Here is a 24,058-nt window from a genome sequence, read left to right as displayed (position 1 = left end):
TATTATATAAGAGACTTGCTTTGTTAACCAAATAAGTGGATCTAGTTGGATTTGCATTGTAAACATTAAATAAATGCTTAAAATGTATTATTTTTTACTTCATACATACATTTTTTAGTTGTGATACTCCCGCATAAATTTGCTGATTTTTTTTTTTACAAAACTCTGTGCAGAAATAGCAAAAAAGTCTGCAGATTCAGTCTGGCCCTAGTTATAAGCCATTAATTATCTGTTAACCTCTTTTTGAGAATGAAATCTGCTATATAAACTTGTAAATCTTAAATAAGTTTCACTTCTTTTTACTCAAAATGTTTGGCTGATTTCTCCTCAAGTAAAAAATAACAAAAAACAAAACAAACAAAAAAACATCCATAAAAACAAAAAACTTACATTTGTTGTTGTGAAAAAATATACTCACATAAAAACAATTTTGAGTTTCATTCATTCATTCATTCATTCATTTTCCTTTGGCTTAGTCCCATATTTATCAGCGGTCACCACAACGAAATGAACCAACTTATCCACCATATGTTTTACGCAGCGGATGCCCTTGCAGTCGCAACCCAGTACTGGGAAACACCCATACACATTCACACACACTACAGCCAATTTAATATATTTATTTCACCTATAGCTCATGTCTTTGGACTGTGGGGGAAACCAGAGCACCCAGAGAAAACCTACCTAACCCGGGGAAGACATGCAAACCACACTGAAACACCAACTGGCCCATCTGAGACTTGAACCAGCAACCTTCTTGCTGTAAGGCAACAGTAACCACTGAGCCACTGTGCCACCCATCTATCTAAACTTGTAAATCTTAAATAAATTTCCTTTCTTTTTACTGAAAACAATTGGCTGATTACTCTTGAAGTTAAAAAAAAAGTTAAAACACAGACTTTGGAAACTTTTCTAACATTTGTTGTGGAAAAATATACATATAAAGCCATAGTTATCTGTTGTATGAAATGCATTTTGCATGCATACATGCCAAAATAGGCCTATTACTATTCAAAATTAGGGCTGGGCGATTTGGCCTCAAATCAAAATCTCGATTAATTGAACATTTTAGCTTGACTGCGATTAATAAACAATTATTTTATTTATTTATTATTTTGCCCTCATAGTTCACTGATAAGTTTGTACAGAAAATATGATCACATATTACAAGTGAGAGATTTTTGAATGAAGGGTGCTTTACTGATTTAAAAAAAATTGAAGTAAACACACACTATCCACTTTCTCTGATAATTTATTTAACATCAATGTTGAACAACTAAAACTAAAACAAACATTACCTAAAACCAACTTTCTTGTAAAAAAGTGAAAATAAATAGCTTGCACTTTTGGAAAAAAAAAAAAATTATTTTCAGTGCTTTTCAAAATTAAAGTAGAAAATAAGCAGTCTCTCTTCTAAATAAAATAACTCTTGTATATCCTGTAAATAATATTTAACAGTGGATTTCTTGAATCTTCTGTAAACAAATATGTTAATGTAAATAATAATTTTATTGTAATTTAAAATGTGCCGTCTCAAGGCATCACTGGTGCAGCTTACAAATATCGTCAACATAGTGCAAACGAAACATTCTTTGAGAGGTGCGCTGGTATGTGACTTCGCAAAGGATGTGCCGGACCATACCTGTGCTTTCGACGCACAAGTAGAAATCAGCCTTAATAGAACGGGGTCACATGACACCACAATGCGGTAGGGAAACTAATTGAAAAAACTGACCCAGAATAATTTGATCGATTATAGATTCTGAATGTCGATTTCAATTACTTTTACGAGTAATTGTCCAGCCGTATTCAAAATAAGGAATAAAAACAACAACATAAAAATAAACGTTGTTTTTCAATTCTGAGTTTGATATCTCAGATTAACAATTGACAGAATGTTTTAGTTTGGGCAAAGCACAAACATTTCTGCTAGATTATATTAGATTCTCTTTATTTCCAGTGCAGTCATCACAGACTGAAAAACACAAGTGCGCCTAATTTCTTCAGAACCAACTTAATGATTGGTATTGACATGCCAAAAACAATTATCGATTGTTGTACCTTTTCAAGGGTGTAAAAATATATTCAAAAAAAATGATCAATCAATTAAAAATATATTAATCTAAAGAACATTTAATTTTTTGGCATAATTGTCCAAATATCATCTGAAGGATACTACATAATAAATAAAACTATAATTAACTTGTAAAAAAAAATCTTATTCTTTTTTATTCTGGACATTTGCTGAGATTTTTAATTACAGTACAAAGAACAATTTGAGAAAAGTGTAGAGAAGAAATATAAAAATAAAGGCATGAATCGCAGCAAATTAAAAGCATAGGAAGCAACATACATTTTAAATATTTTTTTTCTGTGTGGAACTGATCTATAATGCAAACTATTCTCACATATACTTTTGCTCTCCCTCCTTATACTTTCCTTCTCTTTCCTCAAACCCCTCACCAGTTTTAAGCAGATCCAGATAGTCTGTTTTATTTTCCACCTGGTTTTGTGCACTGTCCTGTCGATCGTTGGCAGCCTCCAGGCCCAGGTTGATGTAGTGGCTCTCCATTCTGTCCTCCAGAGGTGGAAGCTCAGACAGAAGAGCACTGAGGCTCTGGTGCAGCTCTCCAAAACTTGGCCTCTGAGATGGATCTCTGTGCCAGCAGCTCAACATAAGCTCATATCTGAATCAAAGTTGCAAATAGTGAAAATAAGAGCAAATTCAAAACTGAATCATCTTCCGGATCTTAAAAAGTCAGTACTGTCAACATTAATATTAACCCTTGTGTGCTGTTGAGGATGTTTTCATCCACTCCGAGGGGATTTTAAGTCTTAATTTGGCAACAAACTTCTCTGTGTTTCAGCAAATGGAATGATTTGATCTGAGGCCAAGCTTTTTCCCTAGAGCTGTCTCCCTTTTGAACTCTGCCCCCTACTGACTATTTTGCCCCCTAATACACCCCCCACTCTCCTCATAACTTATACTCCTCACAATCACTGCACTATTTAACATTTACACATTTAAAATCGCACATATTCATTGCACTGCATTGCACTGATTAATTTATTCGAGCTTTACATACTTACTGTACATATACAATTGTAATTGTTTATCTGTCTGCACAATTCTGATTATAAATAGCAACCTGTACATAAAATTATTTATTGTAAATCTCTGATCATAGTCAATACAACCTGTATATACATCCATCTGTAAACATCACCATGGTTTTTCTATAACTGCACTTTATAACTTATACCTGTATCCTACACTTGCTGCTATTGCACTCCTGGTTAGACCTAAACTGCATTTTGTTGCCTTGTACTTGTACATGTGTAATGACAATAAAGTTAAATCTAATGTAATCTAATCTAATCTAATCTAATTTTTAGTGACAAATCTTATTTTGACACACATTTTGGGAAAATGCTTTAGATATTTTTCAAAAATTCAACAATACACTGGGCAAATTGACTACCCTTTCGTTATGTTGGTGGCTGTTTTTGCCCCATTTACCTCCATTATAATGATTTTTTTTTTATTGCAAAGCCATGACACCATATAATCATGCATTCCTAATTGTTGCTGGTTTTCCCTGTTGGGAAGAGGTAAAAAGAAATGTAATTTTTACTGTTGATCATCAATCACAGTCCAGAAAAACATCCAAAGTTTCTGACTCTTCTTATATGGAGTTTAGTGTGTGTGTGTGTGTGTGTGTGTGTGTGTGTGTGTGTGTGTGTGTGTGTGTGTGTGTGTGTACGTGTTTTTGTGACATATCAAGACACAAATCTGTATAATGACATAGGTATGACACAGGTATTACAAAAAGGAGGTGAAATATGAGGACATTGGTGATGTCTTCATTTCTCAAAATGCTTATAAATCCTACAGAATGAGTTTAATCAGTGAGTAAAGCTGCACACAGTCTCCTGTGAAGGTTGGGTTTACGGGTGGGGTGGAGGCAATACAATATACGGTTTGCACAGTATGAAATGAATGGAAACCTGTGTAATGTCCCCACTATTTACAAAAAACAAATGTGTGTGTGTGTGTGTGTGTGTGTGTGTGTGTGTGTGTGTGTGTGTGTGTGTGTGTGTGTGTGTGTGTGTGTGTGTGTGTGTGTGTGTGTGTGTGTGTGTGTGTGTGTGTGAGACCTCTGCACACTTACCTTGATGAAGGGTTAGCAAACTTCTTGTCTGTTTTTATACACAAGGTTGTTTGATTGTATACTGATTGAAAGATTAATGCTACTGTTGCTTCTTTTATGTTGTCTTTGCAAATAGTTATTGATTATTTTGTCTGACAGTTGCATTTGACAGTAGTATTTATTAGGGGTGTCAAAATTAATTGTTTCTTTGGTGCACCGCGATGCAGATGCGGACAATTCAGTATCCATACAGTAATAATCATAACCAGTACTGTACTGACATTATTTATCTCATATGGGGTATGTTGCCGTAGCTTACTATGGCGAGGGAGGCAAGCATAAGTATTTACAATAATCCAACTACTTAAAAACTACTTTGCTGGACAGTCTTTCACTGACATTTACAGCAGAAGCCCCTATTTCACTGCGGTTGAGAGAATGAAAGTACTCCATCTCGCTCTCTCTCTCTCTTTTTTACTCTCACTCTCTCACTGTGGCCCATTCTCCACTGCGTCTATCATGGATCAGCTGTGATCACCGCTACCGTTTATCAGTGTTTAAACCAAGCTTTACTCATCTGTGAAGAGCGCCAGCGCGTAGAGCCAATTGCAGCCTTTTCAGTTGAGCGCGTGACCAATCAAAGGGGTGTAAGAAAGCATTTGCTAGACAAGAATTAGAAAGCGAGCAGGATATTTATATTTGTTTATTTTCTATAAATGCTCATGTTGTTTAAAGGCACAGTTTATATATCTGACTGTTTGTATTAAAGGACAAAATTGTATTACAAATAGTAAATATAAATATATTTATACATTTTAGTACAAGAATTGCTGTGCTGTGAAGAAAAGATAAAACTGTATATGGAAAGCATCGCCAATGCACCGTAAAGCATCGAACTGAAGTGAATCGATGGCATGATAATCATAACCGAACCAAATCGTAAGACCAGTGTAGGTTCACAGCTCTGGTATTTATTATGCATTCATAAATGGTGTTTTGTAGAATGACTGTTTTACCATTAGTCCAGGGACAACAGATTTTTTTTTACATTTGTTATTATTGTTTATTTCTGTACATATTTTTATTATTAATGTACATTGTCCCTGTCAAATAAACCTTAAATAAATAAATACATACATATTACTTGCCACTAATGTTTCTACCAAGCACAAATTATGAATTTATATCCTATAATTTAGGATGTGATGGATTCACAGAACAGGTCTTAAAGGGATAGTTCACTCAAAATTCTGTCATGATTTAGTCTCCCTTCACTTGTTCAAAATCTATTAGAGGTTCTTTCTACTGTTAGACACAAAAGATATTTTGAAGAATGCTGGTTTCTGGCGTCCATTAACTTTAGTAGGCAAAAAGTGACTGGAAGTTAATGGGTCCCAGCAACCAGCATTTTTCGAAACATCTTCTTTTGTGTTCAACAGAAGAAACAAACACAAATAGGTTTTGAACAAGTTGAAGGGTGAGTAAATGATGACACAAATTTATACTTTATGGAGAACTATCCCTTTAAAAACTATTCTTCCTGATTGGTCTTGCAACATACCATATTTGGAATAAAAAAACAATTAGTGATAGTTGAACTGTGTATTGATATTGCATCAGTTGTATGTTTATGGTACTTTCTTGTAATGAATTAATGAAATTATTTGCAAAATGCTTACAGTTTGCTGTCATTGTCCCCTTGGCTAAGCCGGTGTCCTTTTTCCAGGTAGTCCAGAAGCTCGTAATTGGAGACACCTGGATAAGGTACCTTCCCTCTAGATGTGATCTCCCACATGGTTACCCCAAATGACCACTGAGAAACATCAGGAACATCATAGTTAGTGAAAAAGGTTGTTTGTTAGTATGTAAATCTCACAGAAACATCTTGTCAAATTGTTCCCCACAGACAAATAATAATACATTTTTAGAGTAAATGGAAAAAAAGGAATTTATATTAAAGTAATACAAAAATATATATTGATGTCATATTAGATTTTTATTATTATTTGCCATTGTATTTTGCACTGAGAATCAGAACCAGAAATGTGATTGATGTCAGATGTTCTATACACAAACTATAATGTTATATACAGTTGAAGAATTATTCGCCCCCCTTTGATTTTTTTCTTTTTTTTTAATATTTTCCAAATTATTATTAACAGAGCAATGTAATTTTCACAGTATGTCTGATAATATTTTTTCTTTTGGAGAAAGTCTTATTTCTTTTATTTTGGCTAGATTAAAAGAAGTATCCGGCAGCTAGCTCTCTGCAACTCTCACATAGTCTCCCACTGAAGCTAAGCAGGGCTGCGCCCGGTCAGTACCTGGATGGGAGACCACATGAGAAAGCTAGGTTGCTGCTGGAAGTGGTGATAGTGTGACCAGCAGGGGGATCACCAAACTGTGGTTTATGTGGGTCCTAATGCCCCAGTATAGTGACAGGAACTCTATACTGCTCGTTGATGAGACGCTAAACCGAGGACCTGACTCTCTATGGTCATTTAAAATCCCAGGATGTCCTTCAAAAATGGGTAGGGGTTTAACCCCGACATCCTGGCCAAATCTGCTCACTGGCCTCTGTCCATTATGGCCACCTAACCATCCTTCATTACTTTGTCACCTCTCTACCAATCAGCTGGTGTGCAGTCTGGCGCAATATGGCTGCCGTCGTGTCATCCAGGTGGATGCTGCACACTGGTGGTGGTTGAGGAGATTCCTCCAAAAATGTGTAAAGTGCTTTGAATGTCTAGAAAAGCACTAAATAAATGGTTAATAAATTATAATGGCTATATAAATTATTAAAAAGGAATTATTATTATTAATATTATTACTACTCTTGAGTAACTTTAAAAAGGGCTACTTTTTACTCATATATTGAGTAACATTTAAAACAGATACTTTTACTCTACTTGCATTACATTTTTAGGCAAGTAATGGTACTTTTACTTGAGCATGATTTTTCTGTACTCTGTCCACCACTGCATATCAGCAGTAGCATGAAAAATTATGACATAGATATAGATTTATTCATGAACTACGTAAAAGTGAAGTGCAGTTGTATGTCTGTTGAATAATTCAGCGCTTTTCTCTGGGTGAAATAATTAAATAATTTCTTTCTAAAACTAAATGAAATCTGTTTAAAATACCGTTTGTCAGACAGCTGGATTTGAACAATCTTATTTTGTGCCTTTTGACATTTTAGCCTGTTAAAAGTTTAATTTAACAATTAATTTAAATAATGAGTGTTTCTGGCAACAAACGCTCACGCCTCACTTACACCACATATTGGACCTGGTGAAGTATGTCATCAAGCTGTGAGCTGCAGCGAGGACTGCCTTGAGTAAATAGTAACATTCTGTTTTGAGTGAGTTAACACTTAAATGCTGGTTTGTAAGCATAAACAGCCCTCACCACATCACTCTTGGTGGTGAATATGAAGTCTGACACACTCTCTATGGCCATCCACCTCACAGGCAGTTTAACATCCTGACTCTTATGTCTGTAGTAGTTGCTGGAATACATCATCTTAGAGAGGCCAAAGTCCGCCACACACACACGCAGATCATCACCCAACCTGTGAAAGCAAACCCAGGAGTGTGTGACTGTGAGTCCAGCACAGGGAAAACATTTGAGTCCATTAGGTGTGGCATTTTTGAGACAATAGAAGTATTAACAGATGTGCTTTCTGTCGCCCTCTAGTGGAGACTCACATGCAGTTGCGGGCGGCCAGATCTCTGTGTAAGAAACCCTGAAGGCTCAGATACTCCATTCCCGCAGCAATGTCCATCATAAAGCGCAGAAGACTCTGATGAGGCACAAACTGGAGACAAGAGGTTAAGAGATCAATGCTTATTTTAGCTTTATCCACAAGACATGATTGTAAAAGGAGAAGAACTTCTTGAAAATGTGTTTGTTTGTTTGTTTGTTTGTTTGTTTGTTTTTCTCAGATTGTGGGACAGACCATGGGAACATCATCGTATCTTGTCGCTCTGAGGAAACTGTGTAAGTCTCTGTGCTTCATGTATGGGAGAATAACCAGTGGTACAACCATAGAAGATTCCGGATCCCACTCTAGAGCAACCCCTGGTGGATGAAAATAACACATAAACTATATAGTAACATTTATATATATACTATACTATATATTTATATACTATGTATATATATATATATGTGTGTGTATGTGTATATATACATATGTGTATGTGTGTGTGTGTGTGTGTGTGTGTGTATATAAATGTAAATGAACTGTTTCCTGTTGTAATAATTCATTCATTCATTTTCTTTTCGGCTTAGTTTAACACATAAACTATATAGTAACATTTATATATATACTATACTATATATTTATATACTATATATATATGTGTGTGTGTGTGTGTGTGTGTGTGTGTGTGTGTGTGTGTGTGTGTGTGTGTGTGTGTGTGTGTGTGTGTGTATATATACATATGTGTATGTGTGTGTGTGTGTGTGTGTGTGTATATATATATATATATATATATATATATATATATATATATATATATATATATATATATATATATATATATATATATATATATATATATAAATGTAAATGAACTGTTTCCTGTTGTAATAATTCATTCATTCATTTTAGTCCCTTTATTAATCAGGGGTCACCACAGCGGAATGAACTGCCAACTTATCCAGCATATGTTTTACGCAGCGGACACCCATACACACTCATTCACACACATACACTACAGACAATTTAGCTTACCCAATTCACCTATAGTGCATGTCTTTGGACTTGTGGGGGAAAACGTAGCATCCAGAGGAATGCACACAAATTGCACACAGAAATGCCAACTGACCCAGCTTTCACTCAAACCAGTGACCTTCTAACTGTGAGGTGATTGTGCTACCCACTGCGCCACCGTGACGTCCTGTTGTAATAATTTTTACTAATACTTATAAATACTATTATTTTTCAAAATATAACTTTTATTTTCAGCACTTCTCCAGTCTTCAGTGTTTCATGGTTTATGAACATTTTGCTGTTATATACAATATTGGAGCTCAATTATTAATAATTATTTTTGTTAACGGTTTTGAAAATTATTATTAATATTAATTTTTGAATTATTTTTAATAATAATAATTTTCCATTTTGGAAATTTCAGAATTTCATAAATTACTGAATAAAGCGCGGGAGCAGTGGGTAACAGGTGTATTTTTGGATGGGAGCGGGTGGTCTAACAATATCGCTCACGACTCCCGAGCGAGCGAGCACACGTATGTATGTGTGTGAATGAGTGCTGCGTTTAGCTTGTTTTTTGCTGTGTGTGTGTGTGTGTGTGTGTGTGTGTGTGTGTGTGTGTGTGTGTGTGTGTGTGTGTGTGTGTGTGTGTGAATGAGAGAGTGTGATGTTGCTGTCTGTGTGTGTCACTTGCTTGGCTTGCTTGGTGCTGTGTGTGTGTGTGTGTGTGTTTATACAGACAGCTTGTTATAGGCTGTCTGGATTCTGTATAGCTGGGTGATTTTCGGTTTTGTTTCGGTTTCGGTTTTTGTTACCAGGAACAGGCGCAGCGGGTAGAAAACAGAGCGAGTCGGGCAGCTAGACAACAAATGCTGAGCATAAGCGGGAGCGGTCGGGTTCGGGCTAAAACCTGGCAGGTGCGGGTGGAAGCGGGATTCAAAATTTAGTCCCGCGCAGATGTTTACTTTACATGTTCTCCCGTGTTGGTGTGGGTTTCCTCCGGGTACACTGATTTCCCCCACAGTCATAGCTGTAGTGTATGAGTGTGTGTGAATGAGTCTGTATGGGTGTTCCTTGACTGAATGCTAAGCATGACAACACTGGACAGATGCCATTTACATTAGTACACATCACAGCTGCTATGATCCATTTAATTCCTACAACGGTATAATCCTGCCATAATTCAGCAGGTCAAAGACAAGCAGGAGGTAAAAGTCAGTCGCATCCCCCACTGTTCATTTGCTTCACACTCATATGCCCTTGAACAGACCTACAGGCCACAGCGGACCAGCTGCCGTGCCAGATCCAACTACATATCAATTATAGATTTTAGCCTAGATTTCAGACATGAAATAGTTATCCCATTCAGAAACATACCAAGCAATTTAACTACATTCACATGATCGAAATGCTTCATCATTTCCGCCTCCTTCAGGAAAGACTCCAGATCTTCTTCACTGTGGATCACGTCTACAAAAAAAAAAAGTTGATATTTATTAATTGTGAAAAATGCATCATCACAGGCTGGTGCTTAATTATTATTAATTATATTATTAGATTATATGTCATCTTTCCTAGACATTCATATTTTGCTGTGATTTATATTATACACACACACACACACACACACCTTTAGATGTTTTGACCGCAACTCTGATGTCTTGTCCTATTTTAGGGGAAAATATGCCCTCATAAACAGCTCCAAATTCCCCTGCAAATGGACAAAATCCAGCGTAAGCATGCATAATTCATTTGCAGATCCTAAAATGACACCCAGAATACTATTTTCATCTGAATTATTCACTTAAAATGTAATCTGGCATAAATTAAAGTACATAACAGTTGTGTTATCATAAACAAGACTTGGTTGAACTTGGTTGAACAAACAATGAACAATGCATTAATTACAGTATTTGTTCATGTTATTTAATGACAATACAGTTGTTCATGTTAACTCATGATGCATCAACTAATGTTACCAGCATTAAGTTGGATGTTAATAATGCACTAGTAAATATTAAACTATGCTCAATAAATGATGTACAAGTAATTTTTGTTATTAGTTCATGTTAGTAAATACGTTAACTAATAAAACCTTGTTGATAAGTGTGACCAAAAACCTATACTTTCCTTCATCTATGCGTCATGATCACCAGCAATCTAACTACCATAGATCGCTGAAAAACTACAATCCTGCCTCATAATGAACTACAGATCCAATCATGCAACACACACACATACAAACCTGCTCAAGGTCTCCACTGATTAGAAACTCACAGCTGAAGCTGCTCACGAACTGATTCATGGAATATAAAGACAGCACTAACACATACATTGTGGCTGAGTCTTGTACACTGATTGTGAACATTATGATGCGTTTTCCCTTGCCTTGCCTTCCGTGTTTATTCCTTGCTTTGTTTTGTTTATTTACATTGTATGCTGCCTGCCTTCTGACCTATCCATTTAACTTTGCAAGTCATTGCATTTTACATCAATTAAAAGAAATTTAAAGTGTATTTTAACCTTCACCTTTTTCTGAAATATACATGTATTTAGGAAAGTAAAGATTAAAACACTATAAAAACAGTAAAATTATGACTTTTTTGTTTATAAATAATATTGTATAATGCTGATTTGGTGCTCAATACTCAACCTTATCAATGTGCTGCTTTTTTCAGATATGTTTACATGGGAACAAGGCAGTCAAACACTGATAAACTAGACTGGATAAATGCTTAAGACATATTACTGGAGATAGACACTAACAAGAATCAGCCATGTGTGTGTGCTGGAAAGGTGTATAAATGGTCTGTCTAATTAGTCCTGAACAGCTTCAGCTGTGTGTGTTTGCAATCATGGGGGATCTGGACCCGGTGAGTGTGAGTGAAGTGCATAATGGCAGTTGTACTGTAGCTCATTAAAGTGGCAGATTTGTAGTTCTTCAGCAGTTTGCACAGGCTGGATCACTGGTTACCATGACATATATATTTTCCTTTTTAATATTCAGTTTTGATTTTGTCATGCATTTTTCATTCGTCAACATTCTCTTTTGTCATCTTTTAACAGTCTTCATTTGTGATTTCACATCTGTTTATTACTGTTTAGAAAACCCCTAGGGGACAAAAAAAATCTGTTTTACCTTTCCCAAGTTTTTGGCTTAATTGTAACTTTGTCCGTTCCACCAGCACATCTCTAAGACACAGCAGATGATCCTTTATCCCATCCAACATCTGATCTGAGTCTGACACTGACAGAGAAACACAGATGTATGAAAATGACATTGATTAAATTAACCAAATAAAAAAAGTCAAATATTACATAACTCAAACAAACAAAAAATATATGAGCATTGGTTGGAATTTTACCATCCATAGAATCTTTACATTTCACAAAAGGTTATTTACAGTAGAAAATGTTACTTAGAAGTTCTTCACACAGAACAAATATTAAGAAAACAAATCATTTCCACTGTAACCTTTTAGGCAAAATAACTATTCACTGAAAGATTCTTTAAGAAACCCAAAATTGTTGTATGGAATCACTGCAAAAAATCATAAAAAGAGAGCCTTTTTTTACATCTGATCACCATATTAGAACAATTATTCTGTTAAAGTCTCTATTATTATTATTATTATTATTATTATTATTATTATTATTATTATTATTATTATTATTAATATTATTATTATGCACAACTGCATATCCATTTTATGAAATTTTATATATTTCAAAATATTAAAAATAAATGCTTATATCCAAACATCTCTAGGTTTGTAAATAAACATAAATAGTTTGACAATTTGTCAGTGTTGGCCACAGACAACTGTATTTTGATTGTTGGTTACATGCTTGGTTTGAGTTGTGAGAAATTCGAATGAGCAGATGACAGTACAGGAATCGATTGCAACATTGACCAATTTCTTAGACATACTTGTAGATTTCAGCTGAAGTGTGTGAGGGCGCATAGGTTCATAAGCACAGTCATACTGAGATGCTTCCTCTATCTGTGCTGTGGGAAAGCAGGGTTTACATTCAGCACTCTGATTTTGGCCGATTATCCTACAAACTGAATAAAGATCAAGATTTTAGTTGTGCACACAGAACTGGTCATTAGTCAGTTCAATTCATTCAAGCCTTTCTAAGCGTTTGCTAGTCCCAAAATAACAAACTAAGCTACATTCACAAAAGCTTTATGCTGGCTTTAAATCTCTTACTACAACCCCAAATTCGAAAAAGTTGGGAGTCTGTGGAAAACACAAATAACAAAGTAGTGATTTCCAAATTTACTTTGACTTGAAGGCAATTTAAAGACAAAATCTTTAATGAGCCTAAAAAAGCACATGTCACTCCGCTACTCATCCGTTTGCACTGGCTGCCAGTTGCTGCTCGCATCAAATTCAAAGCTCGGATGTTTGCTTACAAAGCGACTTCTGGCTTTGCTCCTTCTTATCTGCTCTCACTTCTGCAGATGTATGTGCCCTCCGTTCTGTAAATGAACGTCGCCTCGTGGTTCCATCCCAAAGAGGGAAGAAATCACTTTCCCGAACTCTCGCATTCAATCTGCCCAGTTGGTGGAATGAACTTCCAACTGCATCAGAACGGCAGAGTCACTCGCTGTCTTCGAGAAACGACTAAAATCTCAACTATTTAGTCTCCACTTTCCTTCCTAATCTGCAATTGCCTCACTGGCTCCACCGCAAACTGTATTACAAAAAAAGAAAAAAAAATTACTAATGTTTTGCTTCTTACATTTTACATACCTGAAACTTGCAGCACTTATTGATTGTTGCTCTTATAGTTGTGTAAATTGCTTCCTTGTCCTCATTTGTAAGTCGCTTTGGATAAAAGCATCTGCTAAATGACTACATGTAAATGAAAATGTAAAATATTTCATGTTTTTATCTGGTCAAGTTCATTTCATTTGTAAGTATACATCCTTTCCTGCCATTCAGACCTTTAACACATTCCCAAAAAAGTTAGTAGAGGAGCAGTTTAGGGCTAGTAATCAGGTAAATTGGTTAAACAGTGATGTGATTTGAAACAGGTGATGTCAACAGGTGATTGTAATTACTGTATGATTTGGTACAAAAAGCAGCATGCAACAAAGGTCTAGTACTTTAAGAGCAAAGACAGTATGAGAATCGCCGGTTTGCCAATATATTAATGAGAATATTATTAAAATGTTTAAAAATAATATTCCTCAAAGAAAAATTTGGAAGACATTTGGATATTTCACCTTCAACAGAGAATAACATAGTTAAAAGATTCAAGGAATCTGGAGACATTTCAGTGCGTAAAGACAAGAGCACAAGCCTACGCTAAACTACCATAATCTCTGATCCTTCAGGCAACACTGCATCAAGAATCATCATTCATCTTTAAGCAATATCACCACATGGGCTCGTGACTACTTTGGCAAACTATAGCTACGTCCCAAATCGCATACTTATGCACTATTCTACGCCATTTTGTAGTATAAATAGTGTAAGTAGTGTGTTCACACTAAAAAGTCTAAAAATAATAAGTGCACTTTAATTACCCGGATGATGCACTCATTCAGCCGCTAAAACGAAGTGTGTAATGATGGACACTTCACACACTCAACTACTTCAGGTTTGCTTACGTAGCGGAAGGGGCGGAGCTATCGGGCACACATGTTGAATAACTTTATTTATTTTGGATGGTGAAAGCAAAGTGTGATTATAATGTGATCATATAGTGATTATAGCGCCTCCCGATGGTGAATGCGGTTATACTCACGGCAGGTATTATCTGATAATTCGGTCGTTTATTTCACTGATTTGGTGACCGTCAAACGTCATTAGGGAAACGGTTTGAATTTGCGCTTAGTAAAACAACATTAGTGTGCCATTTGGGACGCCACTACATACATATACTATCCTGTTGAGTGTGTAATTGCATAAGTACATAGTGCATGAGTGCATAGTGTATAGTGTGCCATTTGGGACGCAGCTTATGTCAAGTACCACAATACGTAGTGACATCCACAAATGGCAGCTAAAGTTGTACTATGCCAAAAGGAAGCCCTATGTTAACAGTGTAAAATGCGGCAACGAAGACCCTGCACTGTTGACCACATTAAGACTTGTTTGCAGGAAGAAGGGGACAAAATTACATCTGAAACACGTTATCACTTAGTGTCTTCAGTCCCTAAACGTCTTTTAAGTCTTGTCAAAGGGAATGTCAACATTACAAAGTGATAAATGCTTTACTGTTCCAACATTTTTCGAAATGTGTTGCAAGAACCAAAATGTTTATTTAGAAAAAAAAATGAAAATAAAAAAATTATGAGGAACACATTTAATGTTTGTTGTATTGTCTGCAATGAAATACAAGTCAAAGTAAATTTAGAAATCACTACTTTCTTTTTTGTTTATGTTTTCTGTACTGTCCTAACTTTTTCTGATTTGGGGTCGTGTTTTGATTTTAGTTGTATGTATATATATATATATATATATATATATATATATATATATATATATATATGTATATATGCATAGAAAAAAAAACAACTGGTCACTGATTCAGAGTAAAAAAACATTGAGTGCATTGAAATATGTTGATCTGCTTTTGCGTTGATTTAATGACTTTTAGATAATTGAGGAATGAAACTTCATTATTATTCATTCATTATTTCTTAGATGGAAAATATTTTGATTTAAAGGATAATGTACCCAAAATAAAGTTAAGAAACCCCCAATATCTTTGAAACTTCTCTTAAAACAACAAAATGAAAATGTCATAGCTGTTGGATGGTGGTCTTAAAAAAATGATGTATGCTGAATGATGTATAAAAAAACTGGTCATTCGGAGTAAAAAAAAAACATTGAGTGCATTGAAAGTAGTTCTAAGTTTGGTGAACTGAACAATTAGAGTATAGTCTACAAAACCGGCAAGTTAAACAAACTTAAATATGCAAGTTTTGGAAGACTCCATTACTCAATTAAATTAAGGCATCGACTTTACTCAATTAATTTAGTTCAGTCAACTTATTTCAGTGTACTAGTCACTATTGAAATATGTACTTGTATCTAATAACAAATTCATACAAGTAATCAAGTAGATAAATACTACTCTAATAATAGATTATAGCATGTAACAAATCAGTATGAGAAACAAGAACTGCTGTGTAATGAATGTTTATTACTAGTTCGATAAAGAATTTCCACTAGTAGCTAATAAATTATTAAAACTTAATGGAAAAGAGTACTGGTGGCATGCAAACTAGTAGTAGATTTGTATCAGATGTGTGTACACTAATATATATTGAATGAATGAACAAACGAAAGAACAAACAAGGGAACAACTGAACAAACCAATGAACGAATAAACAAACAAATGAACGAACAAATGAATGAATAAAGATAACCTTCAGGATGAGAAACAGAAGAAGTCTTGCTGTCAAGTAGCTCAGTTTGACGTCGATATTGAGTCACAGCAGATTCGGACACAAGCTCCATATCTTGATGACCTCTGAACATACAGTATACACACAAAGCAGCCATAATACAGTCATTATATCCTCTGCTAATATTTCAGATGTATTCCTTACATCTTAGCAACAACAAAAAAAACCTTTAACAATTGCTATGCTAAAAATTGAATGCAATGTCCATGCGAGACTATTGGATGGCATGTGATTACATAACCGTCAGGATCCACTAGAGTATAGAGTATGATTACCTGAGCTTGTGATGCCGTACAAAGAGGAGTACGACACCTGTGACGATGAGAAGAAGCAGGACTCCACCTACTACAACACCAGTATGGACAGGAGGAAGTGCAGGTCTGGGATCATTTATTGAGGGAGGGGTGGCCAACAGACTGCCAGGAGCATTTGCTGAAAATAAAACCATGTCAAATATTGAGTTGTGCAATTCATATATGGACAAATAATATAAATACATTAAGGCAGGGGTTCTCAACCTTTTTCACTTCGGGGCCCACTTCTTTTTCCGATCAATTTTTGATGGCCCACCTGTCTGACATGTTCTCTAAAATGTTTGTATGAAATACTCATTTAAACCTTTATTCATTTACAAACATATGAGAGATCCACAGGTCAACAGGGAGATTGCAAAAGACCAGCTTCTGTTTTAAAGTGGACTGACTGAATATCAACTATTAAATATATACTATTCATAAATATACAGACAAATGTAAAATACCATTAAACACCGTAAATATGCCGGTCTGATGGCGGTTGAGTTTGCAGCTGGATAATATTGGGAGATCGCTGATGGGAACAGTGAACAGCTCTGCCAGAGCACGTCTGAAGCTTATCATTATTATCTTTATAATGATATAAATTGTGGTTATCTGTAATGAAATTACGAATAACAAATGTAGCAGGGCATTAAATTACTGTTTATTTCTTTGTATTTTAACTTTGTAAACTATAAAATCATGCGTCTCCTCACGGTTTGTGTCTCATTTTGTGAGCTAACAGACAACAATTGTTCACGCCCCTCCTTCTCCCCTGCTGACCACGCCCACTCCTGCCCTTTGCTTGTTCTAAACTGCTTTGCTAAACATTCAGAACATTCAAACAGTGTCTGCAGAAGCTGTTTTTGGAGGAGACAAGCACACATTATCACTGTGTTTGCTGTGGCTCAGTCCCGCTTGTCATCAAGGCACGAAACGTGACACACACACACACACATGAATGAACGTTATGAAAACGATAATTTGTTGTACAGTTGGCGGTTCACTTCCATTATTTGGTATGATTGCATTCACATCAGAAGTGAACCGTACTGGAGTTCGCATGAACCTAACCCCAGACCACCTCTTTAAGGTGGACTCGGGAACGGTTCACGGGTGCGCACCCGAGTTTTGAAGACACGTTCATACTAGCTAAACGTACCGTACTATGACGTCAAACAAACCCGGGTGCAGACCAAAAGTGCTAGTGTAAAAGCACCCTTAATCAGGGTATTGTCATAATGGTATTAAAATCGGAGTATTGATGTTCATGTAAACGCAGTCAGTGAATGTGCCAGATGATGTCGCAAGTGCATTTCTCTGTCTTTAAGTTGTTTCCCGGTGCTCTCAAATGTTTCATAAGGTTTGATGTGTTTACCCGCTTACACAAAACTTTTGTAAAGCATCTGCTTCACGTTGCTGTGTCAGAATCCTTGTTTATAAAATATAGACATACTTTAGAACACTCAGTTTAAGCAAGTTTGATGAATGTGATCATGCGTGTTGCTGAATCTGAAGGGAGTTGCTCACCAGATTTGCTACTGTGCTTGTTGCCTACGTGCATGCGTTCCCTAAAGCAACAAGAACAACTGTCTAACATCACGAAGGTGTTCATATCCCTCAAATTTGTTTAAAATTAAATGTTTAGAGATGGTGTGACACAACCTATGTGTGCCTTTGATTCACCCCTTGATGCTTCTTACATCATTGTCGCAGCACCAGTGGCACAGAAATTAGGTACCAAAATTCTTATGCTGATTCAGTCCGGTTCATACAGGTTACAAAGGTACCGGAGCCATAATAGTATCTGGTTTTAGAACCCAACCTAGATGGTCGTTCATTCCGTTGTGGCGACCCATAATAAATATTGAATGTTCAGTGTTTTGCTCGAATTATTAGTAAAAACTCAAATAAAAAAACTCAAACACACCACAGTTCTATCAAAAAACAAATATCCTTGTTAATTACATAGTTGTAGTCTAACTTATAAGCCCACCTGTAATCTTTTTTTTTTTTTTTACATTTTCCAGAGTGCTGTTTAACGAAGACAAAAAAAAACACATTTTTAATCATAATAGTTTTATTAACTAATTTGTAATAACAAATGTATTTTGTCCTCGCTTTGATGATTGTACATACTATTTTTGTCTTGTAGTACTAGTATTCAATTTAAAGTTGACTAGGCAAGTTAGCTTAATTAGCCAATAAATAATAAAATGTAAAAACTGCTTTTATTTAAGAAAAACTAAAAGAAATAAGACTTTCTCCAGAAGTAAAAATAAGAATAACGCATAGGAAATACTTTGAAAATGTCCTTGCTCCATTAAACATCACTTGGGACATATTTAAAGAAAGAAAGAAAAAGTCACATGAGGGCTAATACTCTTGCCTTCAGCTGTATTTGTGTTACAATTATGTCACCATCAGCGCAACTGGAAATACAATGAATTACACTGGAAGTGGATGTGTGTCCATTTTGTCCCAATGCACTGTTAGCAGAAAGTCCCCAAAACTACAATCCAACATGACCATGAGATTTTGTGGAAGGTTTTCAAAGTGAAAGAGAAAAAATTTATCAGAGCCGCACTGCTCTTAAAGTGACATATTCCGGCTGCTTTTCATTAATCAAACAACAAAAGGAGAAAATCACTCACTGCTCTTGACTGAAGGACATTTGTAGCTATAATTACAGCTTTTTTTTTCCTTACAGTAAAGATGCTTTTAGCACAGTTTGTTTTTATTCAATTGTACTTATTTACCTTTCCATATTTAAAGGGAGGAAAATAACTACAGTTGAAGTCAGAATTATTAGCCCTCCTGAATTATTAGCGACCCTTTTACCCCCACTTTCTGTTTAATGGAAAGAGGATTTTTTTTTCAACTAATTTCTAAACATAATAGTTTTGACAACTAAATGAAAGTAAAAATAAATGCGTTTCTAATAATTAATTTATTTTATCATTGCTATGATGACAGTGCATAATATTTTACAAGATATTTTTAGATTGTTGACCTTAAAATAGGTTTCAAAATATTTAAACTTGCTTTTATTCTAGCCAAAATAAAACAAATGAGACTATCTCCAGAAGAAAAAATATTATAGCAAATACTGTGAAAAATTCTTTAATTTAATTAATTAATTAATTAATTAAATATCATTTGGGAATATTTATAAAAAAAAATTTACAGAAGGGCAAATAATTTTGACTTCAACTGATAATTGTTTTGAATAATCGTGATTATGATTTTTTTCCATTACCGAGCAGCCCTAATTGGAACAGCAGTTTCTTTTATTGAAAAATTGTAGCTCGTTCTTATACTTTACAGAATCATCTCATGGGCTGGATTAAACCTGTTTGCCGTATGTTTGACACCCCTCATCTAGTCTGTCTATTTGAGGACGAGCCTATTTTGGACTATTGTTAGATGTCTATTAGATCTTCATTGACAGCCCAAATTGAACCTTGTTTTAGTCAACACGTCTATGATTGTATCTATGTATCTAAAATCACCCCTACCCTCAATCACTATTCCCTACATTAGTCCACTAATGTAGCCCACTTGAAGGAGGTAATGAAACAGAGTTTGTTTGTGCTTTGCTGGTTGATAAATCCCTCAGATACATTGGGTTATCAACTTCATGGTCAGACCATGGCTCCATTCTAGTCTACTTTTAAAAACTCACTCGCAAACTTCCCTTGTTACCTCAGGGAAAACCACTACGCCATTTTGAAGTGCATTCCACTTCATTAAGCGAACGAGGGAAGCTTACATGGTCATACCCAAGGGCTTAGAGCAGGAGTGCCCAAACTCGGTCCTGAAGGGCTGGTGTCCTGCAGATTTAGCTTCAACTTGCCTCAACATACTTGCAGGGATGTTTCTAGATAGCCTACAAGAGCTTGATTAGCTAGCCTATGTGTGTCTGATTGGGGTTAAAACTAAACATTGCAGGACACTGACCCTCCAGGACTGAGATTGGACACCCCTGGTTTAGAGCATTCCATTCAGCTGTTCCACCAATAGTTGATACTTGCGCAATGTAATCAATAATGTACATCCGAAGTATGAGACAGAGGGAAGTTAGGGAGTGATGGGTATAAAAAAATTGGACTGGAATGGTAAGTTGTTAGGTATTTACCAAAGGTGACAATATTAGGGCACTGTTAAACACATAAAACACTTCCTCACCTTTGCATGTGTCTCCACTGCTCTGGTATTCTGCACTGCAGACACATGAGCCCTGCGGTGAAGCCCATGTCCCATTAGACTGACACTCAGTCAGAGGGGTCGAAATCTCCACTGCTCCATCCACACACACTCCTCTCCTCGACCCTCTTGCTGCAGTTTCCTCAAACTTCATCTGCTTCCATGTAAAAGCTGGACATTTGAGGAAGAACACCTGGACTGAAGCAATGAACATGCAGTTTCCGCTGTATGAAAACTCCAGGTAAAAGCTGTTCTCAGAGATGTTTCCCAAATTTAGAGCCTTGGCATGACTCAGGTCCTCATCCCGAGGATAGCCGTTTGCAAGGAATGGATGCTGGACTGTGATTGCAAGAACTGGTTTTTGTGGTCCATATGGCTTCTGAGACTGGTTAGATTTAATAACAAAGATGTAAAGAGGCTGCTGGTCCACTTGGGCAAAACTCAGGTCCAGCAGAAGCTCACGGGCATCTTGTTTTGGGATCCATTTTGTCAATAATTTTTTAGATTTCTTTTTGAATTCAGGGTTACAAGCATGGTAGACTGGGTGTGCATGGGGCTTTCCAAGCTGCATTTCTGTTTCCTCCCACTTAAATTGAGAAAAGCACACACAAAAATAACATTAATCACTCATTAATAAATTAACTGATATTAACAATTGTTTGTTCTCGACTATGTGTATAAAACTAGCCATATAGTTCAGAGTTTTGGATTCATTTGTATTTTTCTTTTAAAATTATTTTTTGTTTATTCAGCAAGAATGCTTTACATTGATCAAAAGTCACAGTAAAACATTTAGGCTGCAATGCTACAAAATAAATCTGTTACAGCTTTTAAACTTTCTGTTCATCAAAGATATAGAGCCTGTTCACCCTGTTATGATTTCTGAGAAATGTAACACTGAAGATTATTAATGCTTAAATTCATTTTAAATGTTACGCTCCCCAGCCACTTTATTAGGTTCACCTGTTCATCTGCTCGTTAATGCAAATTTCTAATCAGCCAATCACAGGGCGGAAACTCAATTCATTTAGGCATGTACACATGGACAAGGCGATCTGCTGCAGTTCAAACCGAGGTAATTTAAGTGACATGGCATGGTAGTTGGTGCCAGACAGCCTGGTCTGAGTATTTCAGAAACTGTTGATCGACTGGGTTTTTCACGCACAGCCATCTCTATGGTTTACAGAGAATGGTCCAACAAAGAGAAAATGTCCAGTGAGCGGCAGTTCTGTGGGCGCAAATGACTTCTTGATGCCAGAGATCAGAGGAGAATGGCCAGACTGGTTCGAGCTGATAGAAAGGCAACAGTAACCTAAATAACTCAAATAAAATTATGCAGAAGAGCATCTCTGAACACACAATACGTCCAACCTTCAGGTGGATGGGCTACAGCAGCAGAAGACCACACCAGGTACCTCTCCAGTCAGCTAAGAACAGAAAAATCGAGGCTAAAACTCGCACAGGCTCACCAAAATTGGACAATAGTAGATTGGAAAAAATGTTGCCTGATGTGATGAGTCTCGATTTCTGCTGCAGCATTCGGATGGTAGGATCAGAATTTGGCTCCACAACATGAAAGCATGGATCCATCCTGCCTTGTATCAACGGTTCAGGTTGGTGGTAGTGGTGTCGGGAACATTTTCTTGGCACACTTTGGGCCCATTAGTCCTATTTGAGCATTGTGTCAACGCCACAGCCTACCTGAGTATTATGATCTGCAGCAACTGTATGATGCTATCATGTCAATATGGAGCAAAATCTCAGGAATAATTCCAGTACCTTGTTAAATCTATGCCACAAATGATTAAAGCAGTTCTGAAGGCAAAAGTGGGTACTATTAAGGTTTTACCTAATAAAGTGATCAGTGAGAGTATGTTTATTGCTGTTCGTTTGTGGTCTTTAAAAAAAAAATGTCAGCATCGCTGAGCATAACACACTCAATAATATAATATAATAATACAAAGTAAATTTTTTTATGAACAATAAAGGTAATAAAATGCATTGTTCGTTTTAAAATATAACATTATATCAGGACATTTTGTCTTTAGGTATTAATACAAATTCCATTGTGCCATTTTAATATGACCCAGATATTATATTTAAATAATAATAATAAAACACAATGAAATAAAGTGCCACTTACATCTCTTGCTGGTGAGCCTGTCCACTTCGATCGACTCTCTTTGCTTGAATCAAATATTTCTTCTAAAATAACACGCATATTAATATTTGTTTATTATATGTCAGCAATACCACAGTTAAAATCACACAAACATGAAGCTTCAGTCTTACTTCTGATAGGTGTGGAGATGATGTTTGAGGAGAAAGTCCATGAAATGCAAAATAGAAAATAAAACGCAAAGGAAAACAGGTCCATTTTAGTCGTCTTCTTCACATACCAGTTTTTTTACTGCTACTTCCGAATAGCCTAGCTTTCAAACTTCAGCAAGTGGTTATCAATAGATAGTTTCAGTTCAGAAATAGTTCTACGTGAACGAATCATTTTGGAATCGGTTCTGTATTTATGATTCAAACGATTCTCATACGCTCAATTCTTTCTCACGACCCTCACTTCAGCATACATCGAATTTATTATCCGCTAATTAGGCATGTTTATCGTTATTATGTGGTTGTATTTTGGCTGGAAATCTTAAAGCTTGAGAGAATGTCTGAATACAAATCCTCGAAGGCTGTGAACTCGTGAAACTTGTACTTGTAAACAAACTTGTAAACCAGTCATTTATCTGATCGTGCTTCATCACACACAAAATGAACACTACTTAATTGTAAGACGTATTTAGCTATTAAATGTTGTCATCGTTATCTAAACCAAATTTTAAAGAGTAATTATTTTATTTTAAAGCTTAATCCATCTTATTTCTATAGCGCTTTTACAATGTAGATTGTGTCAATGCAGCTTAACATAGAAGTTAAATTGTGACTGTGTCAGTCTAGTTTTCAGAGTTGAAGTTCAGTTTAGTTCAGTTCAGTGTGGTTTAAATTTCTAGTTTAATACAATTATTATTAACAAAATGACTTTTGCTGCGGTCTAAATATGTACATTAATGTACATTAAATCCACTGTTAAGATATTCATAAGGAATTCTTATTTATATGAAAATCAGAAATGACACATTATTTAATATGATAATCTGACGTTTCACTATAATGGGAAAAGTACTTTTACTAAACTTCAGTGTGACTGCAACAAAAAAGGCTGACACAAAATCTTTATCTTCCTTCTTTACAAAGTCAC

The 24,058-nt window shown here is 35.8% G+C and overlaps 1 protein-coding gene across 2 annotated transcripts; it reads right to left on the bottom strand.

The window, feature by feature from the left end:
* Positions 1-1,176: 1,176 nt before the first annotated feature.
* si:ch73-40a2.1 lies at positions 1,177-23,976 on the bottom strand. 2 transcript variants are annotated; one of them, XM_087260712.1, is made up of 14 exons: positions 23,095-23,976; positions 22,946-23,007; positions 20,785-21,388; positions 16,576-16,732; positions 16,262-16,365; positions 12,803-12,937; positions 12,011-12,118; positions 10,502-10,582; positions 10,249-10,341; positions 8,113-8,234; positions 7,862-7,971; positions 7,563-7,725; positions 5,831-5,964; positions 1,177-2,687 (listed from the first exon to the last, which is right to left on the bottom strand). In XM_087260712.1, the coding sequence occupies exons 1-14, from the start codon at positions 23,177-23,179 to the stop codon at positions 2,405-2,407; spliced, it is 2,241 nt and encodes a 746-aa protein (XP_087116838.1). In that variant the 5' UTR covers positions 23,180-23,976; the 3' UTR covers positions 1,177-2,404. The 2 variants fall into 2 exon arrangements, with proteins under 2 accessions (XP_087116838.1, XP_087116839.1); XM_087260713.1 differs by having other exon boundaries at positions 12,803-12,880; positions 23,095-23,399.
* Between the last annotated feature and the right edge of the window lie 82 nt (positions 23,977-24,058).

This window comes from Danio rerio, chromosome 7, assembly GCF_052040795.2.
Source record: "Danio rerio strain M-AB ecotype USA chromosome 7, GRCz13ab, whole genome shotgun sequence".
In the NCBI taxonomy this organism is placed as follows: Eukaryota; Metazoa; Chordata; class Actinopteri; order Cypriniformes; family Danionidae; genus Danio; species Danio rerio.
This window is presented reverse-complemented; position numbering and strand designations above follow the sequence as displayed.